The 20,325-nt window shown below is 37.9% G+C and overlaps 1 protein-coding gene across 5 annotated transcripts; it reads left to right on the top strand.

The window, feature by feature from the left end:
• The first annotated feature begins 728 nt into the window (after window positions 1-728).
• On the top strand, window positions 729-20,284 carry LOC118281768 (transmembrane protein 94). 5 transcript variants are annotated; one of them, XM_050705088.1, is made up of 28 exons: window positions 816-833; window positions 916-1,137; window positions 1,322-1,578; window positions 2,114-2,221; window positions 2,653-2,801; window positions 3,022-3,174; window positions 3,744-3,952; window positions 4,233-4,452; window positions 4,894-5,097; window positions 5,701-5,885; window positions 6,532-6,655; window positions 7,138-7,272; window positions 7,597-7,742; window positions 8,308-8,438; window positions 9,075-9,151; window positions 9,711-9,910; window positions 11,278-11,397; window positions 12,318-12,450; window positions 13,265-13,426; window positions 14,028-14,236; window positions 14,690-14,813; window positions 15,009-15,059; window positions 15,461-15,583; window positions 16,717-16,884; window positions 18,116-18,392; window positions 18,768-18,861; window positions 19,430-19,606; window positions 20,048-20,284. In XM_050705088.1, the coding sequence occupies exons 2-28, from the start codon at window positions 1,010-1,012 to the stop codon at window positions 20,118-20,120; spliced, it is 4,137 nt and encodes a 1,378-aa protein (XP_050561045.1). In that variant the 5' UTR covers window positions 816-833; window positions 916-1,009; the 3' UTR covers window positions 20,121-20,284. The 5 variants fall into 5 exon arrangements, 4 of the variants coding, with proteins under 4 accessions (XP_050561047.1, XP_050561045.1, XP_050561048.1 ...); XM_050705090.1 differs by lacking the exon at window positions 11,278-11,397 and having other exon boundaries at window positions 815-833; XM_050705089.1 differs by lacking the exon at window positions 15,009-15,059 and having other exon boundaries at window positions 817-833.
• Window positions 20,285-20,325: the final 41 nt, after the last annotated feature.

Genomic DNA, 20,325 nt, shown 5'->3' with positions numbered 1-20,325 from the left:
AACACAATTTCACGAACGCTACCCTAAAAAAAAAATTTTAAAGGATTTCAAAGCATTAAATCACTAAAATAGATACAAGATAAAAAATAACATACAAAATGTAATCGACCCAACATGATTTATGACTTTATGATCAGTGCTTTCGCGGTTCACAGACAAATTATTGCATATTTACTATTTTGAGTACTTACTTAAAGTGCTTACAAAATCTAGAGAAAGAACTTTGATGATATGAAAAAGAATATAAACAGAAATTATAACAAAACTGGTAACATTGTTGTTGACAGCACCTGAAGTTAGCAACAAAAGCATTTGTGATTCAAAACAAATCAATATAAAGTAGAAAATGTTGCCATTACAAAGGACTTTTCCACTTTAGTCGGCAAAATCTTTGTAGAATCTACAAATGATAATAAATTATAATAATCGTTATTCTAGCTCATTATGAAAAAGAACTCAGCAATAACATATATTGCGTGTAATGCTGATAAAAAATAAAATCTGCGTGTTTCAATTATAACCGCAGAACTTAAAGTACAAGTATGAGAATAAAAAAAATTATATATGAATCAAAAATTTTATTGTTACCTGCTTACCTTCATAAATAAAGCATATTTTTCATTACCCTCTTAAAAACACCAAATAAGGAAACATGTGACTTTGACAATTTTGAAATTAATGACAGTACATATGTCTGATAGTTCGAAAACATGAAAGTTTGGAAACGAAACCAAAACGAAATTTATCACATTTGAAACTCCGCATTAAAATAACATTACTAACTTATTGTGTTTTATTTTAATCTTACTACATTATTTTTTATCAAGAAATAAGTAATCTCAATAAGTTTCTACATATTATTCAAAAATATGTTGTACATCAATTATGTAACAATTGTTTTTGTTGAACTTTCAGAACGGCCACACGACCTTCCAGTGTGTTGATAAAAATAATTTTTGATTTACTTTGATATAATTTTCGAGTATTTTTGTAAAAGTTAATTATGTGAATGGCGAATGTGAAAATGGATGATAGTAACTTACATTCTTTGGGTTACACAACGAAAACAGCGCTAATAAAACTCCGTGATGATATACGAAATGTGATAGAAGAACACAAGAAGAAAAATACCACTGGGTATGTTGATGTTGTACTTTATTATTTAACATTACACATGTGTATTTCAATATTTTTTCAATTGTAGCAGTATCACAACAAATAATATTGCTAGTAGTCTAATATTTAAAATGCGGACTACCTACATACTCAATAAAATATTACAAATTAATATTTTTAAAATGATGCGATGTTTTTCTTTCAGTTTGGGCCTAGTCCGGAATATAATTTCATTTTCTTCAGAGAAAGTGTTATTGTCAGGAGTTGCTTATACAATAACACTGATATACATAGTGTGCTTAGTACTTACTTATATATTTGGTGAATCAGTACAAGCCCATGCCTATTTGCTGTGGGAAGCATTTTTCTTAATAGTGATATTGTTAGTGAACTTCTTGGTGGCATTCAATGAAGAGTACCAGTTCAGAAATGAAATACCTCATAGAGTAAGGAAAGTTTTAGGTGAGTAAATGAAACATTCAGCCTCTTTTTCTATCTTTTATCCCCTTTACATAAACCGCTCATGTCCTTCTCCATATATTCTATACAGTATGCAAAATTTCTAAAAATATTTGTAATTAAAGTGGTAAAAACTTCCTTTAACATTTATAATATTAGTTAGTATCATATTTAATAGTAATTCCAAATCAGTTCATAGCTTTAATGAACTTGTTGTTGATAAGATATGTACACAAAGATAATATTGATTTCAGATCATATTGATGATACCTGTAATAAAATTGTAGTAATAAACAGGTCAAAATGAATACAACTACATTCCTATTACCTAATATTGAAACAAAAATAATTATTTAGCAATTAAAATTAAATTTGTAAATGATAGAATCATAAAAACACAATTTGTTTAAAGATCATTTATATATTACAAAGTAAACAACTTAAATAATTTTCCCACACAATATAGTTAATTATTTGCAAAGACTATGAAAAATATTAGTAATTATTTATCTTAATGAATGATTTTTATTGATTTCAGAAACATTGGACGAGGCTATAGAGAGTTCAAAATGGAAAGAGAATCATTATCCACATTTATGTGCTCCATTCTCACCCTGTGTAATCCTGCAATGGACTTATCGAGATTGTAAGGATGTTTATATATTTTTTACCATTATTTTGAATATAGCACACTACATGTGTCTACGTAAAATCTGGGATGAAGTTGCAGATATAACTGCTCAAAATAAGATAGCCTTGGGTCTGAGAAATCAACCACAATTTTTTTATTTTTATGATTAGAAATTATTCAATAAAATTCTAGTACTGTAAAGTCCAGTGCATGTTTAGCAACATGCTTGTAGTATCCGGGCAACATGTGCGAAAAATTCTTTGTCTGACTGACAAATTTTTATTCCAAGTCTGTATGAGGTGAAAATTCTGGTTTGTGTCAAATTAAAAAGGTATATAAACCTATTTTGTAAAATAACTGGTATTTTTCGATACAGGTTAAAATCAGGTCCACTAACTTCTTTCCCCTTTTGTTAATAACTGACTTAATTTTTTTTTAAATTTCAGCTACAATAGTAAATCTTCCATGGGCACTGTTGGTCGAAGGAGACGTTATTGTGCTAAGACCTGGCCAAGAAGTACCTGGTCACTGCCGAGGATTACAGCCAGAAGACCCGGAACAGTTCTTCGGACAAATCTTTCAGCCTACAACACCAGTAAGTAGATAGTAGATGTGCACTCCAAGAAGGCTAGATTAGTATTCTTAAATAAGCTTAGGTATTTAGCTATATTTCTGATTGTAGTGACATATTATGCAAATAGTTTTGTTAAATCATAAATTCAGTTTCTTGCCTTATTAGCAGTATCTTTGGTTCCTATACTTCCTCTACAGAAGTTAAAGTGATTAGAAAATGCAGTTCCTTGTTTTGATTACAGCAAAAAGACAACTTTAGCACTCCAAGAATAAGAACACCACATCGTAATAAGGCATACAGAATGTGTGAGACTCCGTACCTAAAAAACCTGAAACTGGCATTAGAACAGGCCACTGTAAGGCCTGTGACAGTTTTTGAGAAACAAAGATACTTGGTAAGTACCATTTGACATGCATGATACAAAATAATGATCGACACTCAATCTCCATTTTATTACAGAACTAACTACCTCCACGCTGTTTTGCCGTAGCGTGATATTGTATAGCGTACTAGCTTTCTTCAATAAATAAACTATGCAACACAAAAATAATTATTCGATTTTAGATCGCGCTGATCGCTTATCATCAGGAGGTCTACTCTAATTCAACGAAAAACGAAGTTTCGTTCGAAACTTCGCAGATTTCGTACTGCAATTCCATTTATTCCGAACTTTCGTGAACAAAAATGAACGAATGAAATGCAGATAAATAAATAGGTTTTGATTTAAAATTAAACATAAAACATTATTTTAAGTAATTTTATTAGTAAATCAATAAAACCGGCCGAAGATTAAACGTAACTTCGCATTCGAGAATCTGAGTAGACCAACAACAGGTGACCCGCCTGCTCGTTAGCCTACTCCATATAAAAAAAAAAACAGGATTTCTGGATATTAAAGCTTGTAAACAAACAAACTCTTCAGCTTTATAACAGTGTAGATAACAATAATAAATGTCATTACAGTGCACAGTAAAAATAATGGAAGGAATAGTTCTGCCGCTGGTGATATCGCTGGTGGTGATAGCGAGCTTCGTGCGCCACGTGTATCACCTGCCGGGCGTCACGCACTGGACGGAGATATACTTCCTGCAGACCATCGCCGCCTCCCTGCCCCTGCTGCAGATTGTATTCCCCATCGCTTGGGTCACTTTGAACTGCTTCGGTCTGGCTCGGTGAGTGGATTTTAAATAATTTATTTTATACAAGGGTTTTTGAAGTGCTGATATTGATATTAATGGTGTTTTGTTTTGTTATACCTACAAAGAATTGTGGGTAACAATATTTCGTGTGTGTCGGTCTGAGCGCGGTGTGTGTAGTATTTGTGTCTATACATTCCAAAAAATCCACATTTGACGAAAGATACTTAGTATAAATACGGAAAAATTTAACCCAGAGCCACCCAATGACGATTTATATGCTATAACTTTACTTTTATATTTAATTACCTTACAGATTTAAACTTTTATCGGAAACCAGACAAAAATACGTTCGTCCGAAATCGTGTTCCATATCGGAGGACGCGAGCGATCCCCTGATAAAAGCGATGAGCGAGTCCAACCTTCAACCGGAGAACCTCAAGTCGTTGGGGAAGACGTTCTTCAATATACTCACTGGAAGAGAGGACATGGTCTGCAGGACTGCCAACATCGTCCACGTACTGGGATCCTTGTCGGTATGTCCATGTTTATTGTCATATTTTTTTTGCGTTTCGGTTGTCTCTTTTGTAATGTTAATACTCAGATCAAAGCTAGATGTTATTAGGTTAGTAATTACGTAATTAAGCTGTTGTCGTGTCTGTTGGTGTAAATACAGGATGTCTTTTGTTTTTCTAATATCTATTTGGAACTTTGAAATGGCTTAGGGTCGGTGCATATCTGATGTAAAATACGTCTAGTGTAGCATCGGTCGTACTGACGTATCATCGGTGTATGAAAGCTCAATTGTTTTTCTATACATTTGTCTGACGAATGTTCCATCAGATAAGAACCGACCCTTATATTTGTAGTAGAGCTTATAACCGATCTTTGCAAAATATAAGGCCAAGAATGAAGTGACAATTATTCTTCAACGACGACGGTTTTCCATTTACATGGTTTATTTTCCACTTTTCCAGGCTCTTAGTTGTGTAGACAAGAAAGGCATTCTATCCTGGCCGAACCCGACTGCGGAGAAGGTGTTCTTCCTCCGTAACTCCAGTCCATCATCACACAACTCCAGCAAGACCAGCCTGGTGGGTTCCATGGGACATCAGAGCGATGAACAGCTTGACACACCCGTGGAAGGCACCAAGACTGCTGAACCGTCCACTATTGTTGAGGTGAGTGGAGAAAATAATAGAATGCGTAAATTGCGTTTTGAACAGAGACTTATTTTGTTCAAATGTTAAAGTTGAAATATTTATTTTGTATCATGTATTAAGGTTGAAGTTCGCAAAGCCATAACAAATAACATATTAAAAGTGGGAACTACATTGTTAGCAACACTCACATACACTGATTGGAATACATTGATAATTTTGCGCGATTTTGGACCTATTTGCACGGCAATTGCATTTGCTATCACTCGACCAGAAATATAGTCGTCTTGACATAGATAAAATCTTACTTAACATCATCATCATATCAGCCACAAGACGTCCACTGCTGAACATAGGTATCCCTCAATGACTTCCAGATAAACTTAACATAACATAAAGATTTTGAATAGGTACCTACTGGAATTTCTTCCGGATTTCGGAGATCGATCTAGGAGTCGATCGATCTCTGAGTTTGTTTCGGCATTTCTTCTCAGAGCAGTCCGATAGGAAATGCCTCATCTAGTTATTTAAGAGATTAACGTGTAAAAGAGTTACATTGTAACCTATTTGCAAAAATAAATGTCATTCATCAGTTAATAACATAATATGTGACAATGTTCCCAGGTGCTAGACCTGACGCACGACCAGAACGCGCCGTTCTGCGTGGAGTTCGACGACCAGCGCTGGCGGCAGCACCTGGCGCGGCTGAAGCCGCTGGGGCTGGCCGCGCTGCTCAACACGTGCGCGCCCGCGCCAAGGCACACGTACGCGCACTTCTGTGCACACCTCACCTGTGAGGCGCAGTACAGGTATTGTACGATAAAGTTGTTCTTTAACACATTGAACGCCGTGGTGGTCACCAGTGAGCGACGTTAGTGGAGGATTTGCCTTTAACTTCAAAGATTTAAGTGACTTAAAAACAGGGAGTTGCTCAGTTTGACCTGTATGTATGAATGTATGTAATATGTATGTGTGTTTGTACGCGATTATCTCGCGTTTGGTTGAACCGATTTTGATGCGGTTTTCAACATAGTATTTTTAAGACTTTAGGTTTTAGGGATATTACCTATTACTATGACTTAAACAAATGGAAGCGGGTAAATAAACGGAAGGCGGTTTCCTTTAAAAAAATATTAACCTTATATAAATATTTGTTACTAAAGTTCCTGCCTATAGACAACTGTAGAAAATAAATCCTCCACTAACCTCAATCACCTCGATGACCCTCATCTTAATTATGATAAAGCTTAATCACAGCTTAGCCTGTGACAGTCCTCTACTGGACTATGAATCTCCTCTACGTAAGAGGGTTTGCCGTCTCTACAATACACTTTAATCCCCATGAGGTTCGTAGCGGTTGTTACAATTGCCGTACTCATACACCGTTAATTATCGCTTCGATTACCAATTCGCTTTTGGATTACCAATTAATAATTTTTGTAATATTGTTAACAGTGAAGACCTAGTACCAGTGACGAATAGACGCTGCCTGTGCGAGCTCGCCAAGCAGATCGGGTTCACAGACTCTGTCACAGACTCCTACCAAGTACAAGAATGCCTCGCCATATTCAGACAGTTGGTAAGTTGGATTATTTTCGTAGATCATTATCATCCCAAACCCACTCTTAAACGAAGGCCTAACCCTTAAGGAGAGTTTGTTACAAACGAGAAAGTTCCCTACACTTGGCTACTCGGAGATCACCAAAATTGATCGTCTCTTGACAACAAAAATGGGTAGGCAGAGGTGCACATTACGGCACGTCATGCCGCTATACAATGTACACCCTCTTTTCACAATTTGTGTTATAAGTCCCATGTAATATATAAAATAGTGAGTGAGCCTATTGCCATATACTGGGCATAACTCCAAACTCCTTGCAACCAAGAAATTTTGGAAAAACTGAAAAAAGCCCAATAATACATTGCCCGGCCCTGAATCGAACCCGAGACCTTGTCGACCCCTTGTTGCGACCACTCTACCAACGAGGCAGTCACACTATCACATACAATGACATGGTTCAACTTAAAGTAAAGAAAAATGTTACTTTCTTCCGTCTCTAGCAAGCGGACACAATCCGTCGTGAAACTCGCTTCGTCCGCTCCCTGCAACTGAGCACAAAGGTGAAAGTTCCTCTCCCCCACATGTTGGCTGTAATCGTCAAGGACCAGGCCAATCAACTGCAGATGCTTACACAGGTAAACGTTTACTCATTTAATTTTGTACTTAATTGATATGAACTTAAGAACTAGTTTCGAGGTTGTAGCAATTGTGACTTCTTTTAAACATTACCCTTTTAACTTAAATATACGGATCCATTACAATTAATATTGTTTCGTATATGCGTTTATGAATGCCATGCGTCACGCTAACGTAAAAACTAGGTTTGCGCAAACATTTGTGTTTAGCGCAAGTTTGCGCAAGTTTAGTATTTATGAAATAATGTAATGTGATGATTGTATTACGTATCTATATTAACTCTTATAACACTAACATATGTTCTTCTCTTGTATTCTTTATAGGGCACAGCAGACATAATCCTAGACTCGTGCGTGGACTACTGGAACGGCCGCGACCTCACACCGATATCTCCCGCCGACCGCAAGAAGATCATCGACTTCTACCAAAGAAACTCTCTCACTGCTTATTGTACAGCCTTCGCTTACAAGTACGTACTATACTCTGTTTGCCTTGATATATTTTGGACTTATTTTTGTCGTTTCAAAGCCTAAACTAGTTACCAGTTCAGCCGTGTGGTAACAGGGTGTTTCTTCAAAAAACTTTAACTTTTATTTAATAAATCAATGTTCTCCCGCGTTATTAGGCATCGTGGTAGCTTAGTATCCTCCTTATTTTGATTGGATTGGTTGAGAGCAGTATTACAGCCACAGTCTACAGTCACAGCAAACCAAATTTTGTGTTTCAATCGGCAGAATTGTTAACTTTTGGTTGAGGATAATGATGCCGTTAAATTTTTATGATTTTTTTAAAAAATCACCCAAAACAGCATAGCACTTTCCACCACCTCTCTTTTTGCTGGTGTTGCAACAGCCGGGACGAAAGAACGAGTCTCTTAATAGAGACTCGTTCTCTGCTTAATCTGATCCTTTATACTGCTATCTCCAACACTTGCTAAACGTGAAAATTATGGCAAACACCCTCTTATGTAGAGGAGGCTCATGATTTATCAGTAGACTGTAAGAGGTATGCTGATGTATGCGATGTCCGTGCAGGCCGCTGACCCGCGGCATCAGTCCGTCGCTGTCGGCGCTGTACCTGGAGCTGCCGGCGGACAGCCGCCCGCTGTACGCGCCGCGCTCGCAGACCTGGGCCGACGCGCCCGCGCTGCACTTCCACTCCACTGGTAAGCCAACTACCACCGAATCTGACCCTAGAAGTAAGTTTCCAAATTTGTCATATAAGGGACCTGGAATGTTGGCTTATAGGTATGTTTCCAAATATTTTTTTCTGAAATATCATCACTATGTATTTTTTCATTAATGAGTCATTTTCACGTTCATTTATAAAAATATGTTTAATACAATACATATAAGTACCTATAATTGATAAGCCAGAACAACATATTTTTGACTGAAGAAACATACCTGTTGTATGAGCACTGGGCACACTGCAGCATCGCATTATTATAAGTTACAGCACTTTGTAGATTCAAGAGGAATGGCATGCATCTAAATTAATATGCTTGATAAATAGGTATTTCAATAAAAAAAAATGATACAAAAAGAAGAAAAAGAGATTTAAAATATGCATATAAATGTATAATGAAAGAAACGGGTTTCGAATACACCACTAAGCTATCATTTTACACCTACATCACCGTTCATGTCTTGTTTATGCCATTTATTCTTTCAAAACTTTCGGATTTGTATAAAAAACAATATTATTTTTACTCTGCATGGCATTGCCTCTGCTTCCAACTACGGGGATTAACGGGTTGATGTTATAATCTATGAGTTAATTATATTGTAATGTGTTACAGACTCATTGTTGTTTAACGAGGTGACTGACGAAGACGTTAAGGATGCCGACGGATTCTTCGATATGCAATGTAATCAGGTAAGAGGCCATTCATTACTTTATGTGTTTTTGTATTTTTATTATGAAGTATGGGTTAAATGAACGACAGTGTTCCGCGCGCGCCTTAAAGAGCCATCAGACCACCACAAGGGGACCAGTAGGGCTGATGCCTGATGCCGGAGCTTTGAACAACGTAACAGGTTATCGGGACTCCGGCTCAAAGCAGGAGAAGGAATGGGGCTGTTTTTAGTCAATAAGAATCTGGCAATACCTCTCACCTCACCCAAGGCGAGAGAAGTAACACCAAAATAGTAATAAGTACGTTACCGGCCGTTAAGCATTTGAGGTTTTGTAAGATAATAGGAGTGAGAATTGGGTATCTAGTAACGTCACTCATACGGTAAAACACAACGCAAGCATTATATAACGCCGGTTTTCTGTGAGCCCATGTGCAGTAACAATAGCTATACAAGTATTTACCATTATATTCCATAATCATTCAAGCCATCCTTAAACTTCAACCGTGTTATTAGAAAACCAACTTTAACATCCCTAAAACAAAATTTACTTTACAATAACCATCGTCTTGCCCCATCAGGTTTTCATAGGCATGGTGACTATGCAGTATCAAGCGCAGAGCGACATGGTGGAACTGATAGAGAGGTTGGAACGAGCCTGCATTCGCTTCGTGCACTTCAGCAAAGAAAATGAACTGAGATCAAGAGTTTTTAGTGAAAAAATGGGCTTAGAATCCGGATGGAATTGCCATATTTCGTTAATGAGTGAAGAAAGTGCCAGGTAAGTGCTTGAAACGGACGGTTTTAATAATAAATGTATAGGTTTTTCGCAATATTGATGTCTAGGTGTTTTCTATCTAATAGATTTTTCTGTATATTTCTTCAAGTGTAAGTGTTCTATGTAGTTCATATATTTTTTTGGTTTATGCTGAAGTTAAATGTGATTCTATTGTAAAGCACTAAGGACTATAACAAGTCGTTGTTTATTTTTCTTTATAGAACATTTATGCGTAAGATGTCTGCGTGCTTTTGAAACCTGCTACCAATATTTGGACATGGTGGGCCAGTGAATGGCCTGATATTATCTAAGAATAATTTTTAAAGTGATATGGTCACTAACAATATCATTATTACTTGTAACGTGATATTATCACAACAAAAACGTTAACTTTCATATTTACCATGTTTGCCGAAATATCGGAAACTTACAGGAATTGATAAACATGGTAAATATCCCGTTGCAAGCTCTTATCTTATGATATTATCAAAGAATATTTCATTTTCAAATAACTTTTGAGATACGTACCTAAGTACGTACCTCAAAAAAAAAGGTTCGAAAGCACGCAAACAACTGAAAATAATGACTTAAAAACGCGTGTATGAAAGGGAAACAATATAAAACCGAACCTTATAATATCAAACACGGTTGTTACACATTGGGACAGTTAAAATGGGCATGTAATTGTAAATACATAAGGCTGAAATTGAATTGTAATTACTTAACCAGCTGGACATTTATTTAAATACCAGAAAATAATGCAATTTGGGAACATTTTTACATGTTGGTGTTAACAGGGTGTTTCAAAATCGTCACACATTAACATGTTGCTTTAATTGGCGATTAATAGCGATTAATTATAATTCGGCATTATTTTAACATTTCCATCGGCCACGGTAACGAGAACAGCACAGTTAGACGTTTCTCCTGTCTTTAATTTCAACTTTTTTATTTTAATTTGATGTTTTTAAACGTGCGTGGGTATATAGTCTTACAAAGTACCCATCGCCCTATTAGTATTGTGTGTAGTCCGTTTTAAAGAAGACTTTATATACTTTTCAATTTTCAGTGTCTTTCAAAATCTAAATGTTAGCGTTTTTCTAGATGTCGTGACGAACTATAGCCCGTACTTTCATTTTTATATTTAACCTTTAACATATTTCTATCCATTGTTAAATTATCCATAAAACACAAATCACAGGAAAATATTCACGCAACTAATAAACGCACACCATTAATTTACGCAACAGTGTTGCCAACTAAAAGATTCAATACACGTTTTGCCAGCACAAAAAATAAAGCTACCAATTGGTAGAAAAAGTGAGGGTTGTAGACTATAGTTCGTCACTGTTATCGGACATTGTTGACAGCAAGAGCGCGTCTCCATTGTCGTCGCAAACGTTGGCTCAGGGTAAGGACGGGGCCAGTGCGCCTGCGCAACTCAGTAGACACGTCGACTATGACGCCGCCGCGCTCGGCTTGTACTATAGGTTTGTTCTCTCGCTCTATCGCGCTCGCTTTGTTGTTTCACGACATTTATTTACGGCTGTACATAAAAGTTAATAAGTAAATAATATTTTTTTTTTTACTCAAGAATTTGGTTTTCGTGTTTTAGTAGTTGCATTATGGGTGGTTAGGAGTTTAATTTTAACACAATTGGAGGTCATTTTAAAGAGAACGGGTTATGTAATCCACATTATACGAAAGGGTATTTCAAACATGGCGTGAAATAACAATGCTGCATAGTTTTAATAATCTTCAACTATGATTTCGTTTACATTCGAAAATGAACTTTATTATCTAACCACATAAGATACAATTTAGAATGTAAACGGAATCATAGTGCATTATTTATAGTTTCGCTTTGCACTCTAGCTTCAGCTAATTTTATTCAGCACTAATATTGTTCATTTTAATATTACCCATCCATTTTGTTATTAATTCCCACTACATACTGCATTCATAATATTCAACGCTAAACTAACATGTGACTAAAATCTCAAGCTAATCTAATTTGAACCTTATGGTCAATGTGTAAATCTGAAATTTGACTGCAATGGAATAGGGAAGATGAAAACGTATGAAAAGGAACAATCTAATATAATAAAAGCCGTTCCTTTTGATTCTGTTAAAAAATTAATGTGTCCAATACTTTTCAACAAGACTTAAAAGACCAAAGCAACCCCAATTTATCACATGTTTGTGATATCGAACTCTATTGCTTTTGTAATAAGGTTGGTAATCTAATAAAGGACTTTGACAGTAAGTTTCGGGCAATCAAACAAAAGTTGGAGAAAAATACTACCATCTTCCCTATTCCAAAACGTCTACACAACAACTATACAAACTCGTATTATTATTATCTCACTAAGTAACTTGTATATTAATCCTGTTTATCCGAATACGGCAGTAGTAACATCGCGTCGTCGAAGGCGTTGTCCATGTCAGCGCCGGGCGCCATCAACCTGGACCACAACACCGTCAAGTTTGACAACGAGATCAAGAAGGCCAGGCATTCTATTACCACACATACTAACCTTAAGGTATGTACTTCATTCTCCATTGGTACTGAATACTGATAGAACGCTAGTTTATTTTATTTTCTACTAACTTCTGCTTAACGTTACCAAGATGTACTGGAACAACACATCTGTGTCTGGATTTTAGCAATCCATCCAGAAACCCTTAGTATGAATGTGCTTTAAGTTAAACTTAAGCCAATCATAGCGCTGGATGCGCTCTCGTTTCGATATCTTTAAACGTAAAGCAAACTCATACTAAGAGTACCGTTCAGTAGTTTTGCGTTAAGTAGTGACAAACATACATACATCTTTACAAACTTTCGCATTTGTAATATTGGTAGGATAGTAGGTTTTAGGCTCTGCAAGCGAAGTCTAGTCTTTTACTAGCTTTATTGTGCTTTTTTAATTCTATTGTCGTTTTGGGAATCGAACAATGCATTAGTATTCATAAGCTTCTCACACACACACGCACACAACGACACGCCCTTTATCCCCGAAGGGGTGGACAGAGGTGCACGAGCTTTCCAACACTAGGTTTTTGAGATGTCATGCGTATTTGACTAATAGCTACTGCCGCGCGATTTCACCCGCTCTGTTTGGCTCCTATTGGTAATAGCATGATGTGTTATAGCCTATAGCCTTCCTCGATAAATGCACTATTCAATACAAAAAGAATTATTCAAATCGGACCAGTGGTTCTGGAGATTAGCGCGTTCAAACAAACAAACAAACAAACAAACTCTTCAGCTTTATGATATTAGTATAGATATTAAGATAAACATGAAAAGCAGACACCTTCTTACCTTTCTGTTTGTAAATATTCACATAATTCCAGTTCCAACGCAGCAGTATATCGACGAGCCACCCGTCGGCGGACTCGCTGCTGGACGACGAGGAGGACGCGGCGGGCTCCCCGGCCGACGCCTGCCGGTCGCTGTCCTGTCTCACCGACTCCACCGACCACTCCGCGCCCGTCAACTTCGATATGAGCAACAGGGTCCGTATACTAATTACTACTTTATCACTTTGTTATAAAGTCGGAAATCTATTGAAGACTTTTTTATTAGTGTAGGTTACAGTACTCTCAACGGATCTTAGCAGGTCTAAACTACGTGCAGAAGGCTGCGCAATAAGTATTTTTTAGAACCAAATGGTGGCATGAAGCGAGGTGCGGGGGGCGGCGATCTAGGCTAGAGATTGACCATTTCTAAATACAATTGACCCTTTACACTTATTGCGAAGCCTTCTCCACGTAGTTCAGACCTGCTAAGATCCGTTGAGAGTACTGTACCTGTGTAAGTAGTCAATGTAGTTTGCACTTTAACTTTGAATAGAATCTTATATTTTTATGAACTTTTTTCCATTGTATGCCTTTCGTCAAATACTCAGATTGTACACGTTGCTCCGTAAATTCGAGCTAATAACATTCTACCTCACCCATTTCTGCCTAAGGGCTCCGCCTGAACCCGAAACTAATCGGGCATCCTCGTAAATTGTAAGAAATCCATCCAAACTCTCTGAAGCTTATTTATTATTATTAATGTTATATTATCCACAGGCAACTATCTGAATTTAATTTAATTGTATATGATCCACAGGCGAAGCTCCCCCGCGGCATCGAGAACATCCGGCCCCACATAGAGCAGGTGGACAACGTGCCCCTGCTGGTGTCCCTGTTCACGGACTGCACGGCGCGGTCCGTGCAGCAGATGGTGCAGATCATGCAGGACTACGGCGAGGTCGTCTGCGTCATGGGCTCCGCCGCCAACTGCCTGAACATGGATATATTTATGCAGGCTGATGCCAGGTTAGATTTACATGAACGTTTTATATGTAGGAGAGTCTTACTTCGGCACGTATGGGCCGTTTTGACTGGAGTGTTCCCATGGCCTCTAAGAAAACCTAAGTAAGAAAGGTAAATGAAGTTATCGGAGCCCAAATATCTGTCTAATCCTCCTCTAGTGCTGCAAAAGTCCGGAACTGTGGACTACCTACCGGGTAACGGGGGTCCAACTCCAAAAGCAGGAGTAGGAACGGGGTGGTTTTTAGTCAGTAAGAGTCTGACATACCCTCTCGTCTCGTTCAAGGCGGGAGAAGTCATTGGATGATTTTCCCTCCTTAAAAAAAGTGTTCGTTTGCCGCCTTATCCCCTAAAAAAACAAGCAAAGGTTTTTCACCAATATATTGTTGTTTTTATCAAGAAAGACTTTTCTTCACTATCAACAATTTATCAAGTATATTATATGTTCGTGTCGTCCAGTATAGCAGTAGAGCCGCTGTACCCGGTGCTCTGCCAGAAGATGCCGCCGTACCAAGTGCCGGAGTCCTGCATCGGACCCATCGATCTCGCGCGGGCGCTCAACTCTGTGCCCTGTTCACTGTCGGTAAGTTCATATACTTATGTAACCCATACACATTTACAGACAACATGTTTTCTACCTTATTTCTTTTGTATTAAAGTTGAAAGTGTTTTTATATTCTCGGATCTTCTAAAATAGCATTTATATTGTTATAATAATATCTGGAGTATATAAAAATATTGTTTTAATTGTGTGCACATTGCTTTTCACGCTGCTCAGTTACAAAATAAATGGCAAGACCAGCCATTTACAAACTACTGTAGCCAAAAGGTAAGTAAACAATAGTGATAGTACTAGAAGACATTTTGTGTGATAATTATTAGAAAAAAAAACCTATAATAAAATATTGTACAATGTTGTATGTGTTGTGTAATATTGTGCGTCCTAATTTTCTGTAATAACTATATATTATGCTTGTTTCGAACGCAACTCATGGTTAAGAACCCCGTTCTGGCTCGAAACTAGTCGGGCATCCCTGAATGGTAACATACGTAACCCATAAATATCTAATCCAGAGCCGCGGACTAACTAGCGGCTTTACCGTGGTTTTAGTCAGTAAGAGTCTAACACTCCCTCTCGCCGCACCCAAAGCGGGTGAAGTCATTGGTTGATCTACCCAACTTAAAAAAATACGTATAAATATGTAGTATGTTAAATTGTTTCCATGTCAGATGAGCCGCGACGCGGACGTGTCGCTGTTCGCCCTGATCGCGATGTCGCGCCACTACATGACGTGTCTCTGGAACAGCACACAGTTCTGGATCTGCAGCGTCTGCTTCATTGCGCTCCTACAGGTAACCAGTCACAATTACATATTAGTTATTGTTTGAAAAGATGCAATTGTACTGACAAAAGTTCAAGCACAGTGCCAATAATACAGGTTTGCTTTACGTTTAAAATAATCGAAACGTGTGCACGTTGGGCGCTCTGATTGGTTGGTTTACTCGATCCGAGGTACAACTGAGTGAAACCAACCAATCAAAGCGCCGAACGCGTTCTCGTTTCGATTATTTTAATCGTAAAGCAAACTTGTACTAAGTGTACAGATGCCACTAAACTTTCCCTTACGTAACTTTTATAGGGGTCGTGGATTCCCATAAAAATTGGGTGTCTTGAATAAAGTTAGACAACAGATTATTCAAATAATTTTTCCGCCTCAAAGAACTAAGTACATAATTGTTTTCTAGCACCATGAGAAATATAGGCAACTTCGTATTTTGTTCCACACAGGTACAGTTTTAGTGAACATTGCTGAATTGACAATTTTACTGACTCGTCGACTGCCCATGCTCAACGCGAGTTTCCTGATACGGGCAAAGTACTCTTTGTTGATTATACTGGGACGATATTCTGGGAATCGGAAGTTCGGGGATGGCTATTTATTTGCCCACTAACTATTACATAAGACTAATAACAAGTGGCGAAATGCAGGTGTGGTGTTTGTTGTTGCTGGGCATAGCACCCCACGTCGTACAGATCTCTGTCACTTCATCTGCATCCTATAATCTCATATAATCTTCTTGCATGCTCTTCGAGTAAAGGCGCTTTTTCAAACAATTCAGTATTTAGCGCCCTGTACCAACTTCCTGTACCGTTCTTTCAATATTATTTAACCTGTATCATAAAATAAATATCTTTTTTAATTCTTGTTACTACTTCTTTTTGATCGCGGTATTTTTCTTTAATTTATTCATCTCGAAGCTTTCATCTCATCACCATCTAATCTCGCCACGTTACGCATATTATAGTATACAGGTGATTTGTTATTTGAGCACAATCTTATGTGTCTCCTTGTGTATCGTTTCAAATAATCTTATCATTAAGTCACACTATTTTGTAGACCATACTCATATCCAAGCTTTCAAGTCATTAGTTCAATAGAATTATTAGCTGATGTGATAGCTATATGGTTGTATGTGTGGTGTAGGTGGGGTCCCTGGTGGCGTTCCAGCCGCTGTCGCTGTCGGTGGGGGGCGCGGTGTGGGGCGGCGCGCTGGTGGTGCCGGCCGTGGCCGCGGCGCTGGCCTTCGCCCCGCTCGACCCCGCGCTCATGCAGCGCGCCGCCACAAGACCCCAGCTCATTATGAATGCCAAGGTCAGTATATCTAGACACACGGTAGTGTGTCCGCCAAGTTCGAGCAAAAAACCGACACACCGGCCGTGGGTTATATTACACGAACCATTTCGGGCCAAGTTCGACCCACCTATAACTCAAAATCTTTTTTATCTACGCATATGAAATTTCTAGTATCTGTCGAGATCTACTTACTTATCTAAAATACAAAATTTCATTAATGTACCTATTGTAGGTCTTGAGATATTGACGTCAGAATATCGCTATTTTTACTATACACTCACTGACTGACTCACTCACTCACTCACTCACTCACTCATCAAAAACCTAGACCACTTCCAATGGTCGTATTGACTTGAAATTTGGCATGGAGGTAGGTCTTTAGGTCAAGGTAAAGGAAAAAATCGGAAAATGGCCAAGTGTGAGTCGGTTTTAAAAATAATGAAGGTGTAAATTCATACCCCTAAGAAACTAAAAAAAAAAATTATCTATATCTTCCAATGGTCGTACCGACCTAAGTTCGTTACGAAGGTTTGTATTTAGTCAAAGTAAAGTAAAATAAGAAAAAAAGAAAATAAACCTTACAAAAATAAATGAAATCCCACCCAAAACATAAATGTGAAAGGCTGCCAAGTTCGATAATATTGAAATGCTTCGCCTATAAAAGAAGTGAGATCTAAATAAGTACCAAGTTCCATACACAGACCTCAGTTAAAAATGATATAACTTGGCAAGTTTTAATAGAAAATTATATACTTGACTCATTGCGTTTAGTAGGTTTATAACAAAGTGTGTGAAAACTTGCCAACTTGTTATATCATTTTTAACTGAGGTCTGTGTATGGAACTTGGTACTTATTTAGATCTCACTTCTTTTATAGGCGAAGCATTTCAATATTATCGAACTTGGCAGCCTTTCACATTTATGTTTTGGGTGGGATTACTTATACATCTAAGTACTCTACAAATCTTGCCGGTACATTTTACTTATCGTAGCTGTTGCTGTCCGAACTCGCAACGGACTAAAATACTCAACGGAGCCCCGCTGAGCGGGCCTTCTATGTCAGTACAGTTTAAACGAACTTAACCAAACCTAATCTCGGAGTGTCTCTGAATTTGTCGGTTTTTCTAGTATGGGTGGTTTCGAAATTTGACTCTAACTAAAACAACCAATAAAATTCGTAACAGTCTTACATAAATACTCCAATTCTACTTCCACAATAAAACCTTAAGTTTTTACTCTCCACCAACAGATGGCAGTGTTCGTGTTCTGGTGCTACGCATTAAAGTTCCTACCGGCCGCTCTATCCATACTCGTGCTATATGGGTTTACATTGCGCGCCTTCTGTGAACAAATCGCAGAGGCGACGAATGCCACCGCGTGTTGGATAGTGTACCCGGTCAATGTGGGAGAATTCAACGCCACTCACGATCTCACTACCAAGAGTTGGCACGGCTGGGGAGACGACTTCTACGATGGATTCTTTCTTGCGCAGCACATCACACTAGCACTCATTACCTTGCATTTAAGTAAGTATACTTAAGTAAATAACTACATATTATAATCAAATGATACTTTTTCTAAAACTAACTCTTTTAGACACGGATACAAAATAAAAGAATCTTCAAGAAATAATTACATGATATAAAATATTACAAACTGCAGATACAAACGTACATTAGAGATAAAAGAGTATTTATAAAATAAATACTTAGTACTCATTTCACTATATTTATGCATATTATCATTAATCATTGGTGCGTTTTTTATAGCTGAAATTAACTGCAGTCTTTCGTTTACTCAAAAAGAAACTGTATTGTATTTACATAAAGTTGTTTTTTTATATAAATCTGTATCGTGTGTTCTCATCATCATGTACTACTATAGAACTTATTGATTTCCAGTTGTGATATCATTATCATTCGTCCATCGACAATCTTCTGTGTGGCAGAAGGGATTCTGGGCTAACAGAGTGTGGTCCGTCACTGTTGTAGTCATGTAAGTACATTACTATCATTATACCATTCATTATTAAGTATGTGATATATGTTGCGGTATTTTGGTAATATACAAAGATTGAGATATTACATTGTGCAAGGCCAAAAACACTTACTTACTCAGGATATTTTAGGGTAATTACAAATTTAGGGCAATTACACAATTAGGTACACTACAGTATACCGACATATGACATTACAGCTTCAGTAATAATCATGAAGTTTGATTTTTTAAAATGAAATGAAATAATACATACTGCACGCATCTCAAGTAACTATGATAAAGGCAATATAAGGAGAATAAGATCAAATAAGGCGTTGTTAACATCACTACATAGTATAAAACAAAGTCGCTTTTTCTGTCATGTTGTATGTCCCTATGAACGCTTAAATCTTTAAAAATACGCAACGGATTTTGATGCGGTTTTTTTTAATAGATAGAGTAACTCATGAGGAAGGTTTTTATGTATAATACAGGTATAATATATCACCATTGCACCCATGCGAAGCTGGGGCGGGTCGCTAGTTTTATATATTCTTTATATCCAGAATTATATAAAATTATCCAGAATCCTAGCCCAGTTGGCGTTCAGCGGTATAATGTTGAGCAGTAGCTACGGGTTCTGTGAGAAGTGGGGGCTGTGCGAGCTGCGCTACCACGTGCCCTGGCCGCTGTGGCTGGGGTACGCCGCCTCGCTGTTCCTAGTGTTCGCGCTCAACGAGCTCATCAAGTGGCAGGAGATCAAGTAAGTCACCCACCTTATTACATGACCAAAGACACTGTAGTACAACCCGGGCGCAACAACTAGACACCTGGCTCGAAACTCGACTCCCCTCCCGCTACCCCGCGCAAGACCCCGATCTCGTCCTTCAGCTACGACTCTACGTACTCTAGCTAGACAAACGTCATTTGAGTCAGGTGTCAAGTTATTGCGCCCGGGTTGTAAGCTCAGAGCCGTATTATGCCTGAGGCAAACTAGGCTAGTGGCTAGGACGCCAGCCATCAGAAAGACGCCGCAATACGCGCGCGCCTAACAGACCAAGGAATGGCGGAGGCTCCAAAAAAATTAGGGGCGCCAGTGATGTGCTTGCCTAAGGCCTAAAGTAGATATTATGGTAGATTAATTTTACTTCTTTCAAAGCAAACTTTGTGGAACTTTTTAGTAATTTTTGTTTTCTGTCCCCAGGGTGGACGGACGCAACCAGCGGCGCGCCCGCCTCGACTTCGGCACCAAACTGGGAATGAACTCCCCGTTCTAACGTCTAGTCAATTATACTTTATTTGAACTGAGAATAATAATCGTATCGAAGCCGTCTGGCGTTTATTTTATAAGAGAAAATGACCTTGTACTTAGTACTATTTTGTACTTACTTTACTTTATATGATGTTTTGATGATTTTAAATAAATTTCGTACCTAAATTATACCCGTTATTTTATTCCGTTAAGAACCAACGTGCGTCAGG

The sequence above is a fragment of the Spodoptera frugiperda genome, chromosome 26 (assembly GCF_023101765.2).
Source record: "Spodoptera frugiperda isolate SF20-4 chromosome 26, AGI-APGP_CSIRO_Sfru_2.0, whole genome shotgun sequence".
NCBI classification, from domain to species: Eukaryota; Metazoa; Arthropoda; class Insecta; order Lepidoptera; family Noctuidae; genus Spodoptera; species Spodoptera frugiperda.
This window is presented reverse-complemented; position numbering and strand designations above follow the sequence as displayed.

Coding starts and splice junctions, on each gene's coding strand:
- LOC118281768 (XM_050705088.1), top strand. CDS start 1,010: ATGGCGAATGTGAAAATGGATGATAGTAACTTACATTCTTTGGGTTAC. Junction 1,579..2,113: donor TAGAGTAAGGAAAGTTTTAG/GTGAGTAAATGA, acceptor TATTGATTTCAG/AAACATTGGACGAGGCTATA. Junction 2,802..3,021: donor TCTTTCAGCCTACAACACCA/GTAAGTAGATAG, acceptor TTTTGATTACAG/CAAAAAGACAACTTTAGCAC.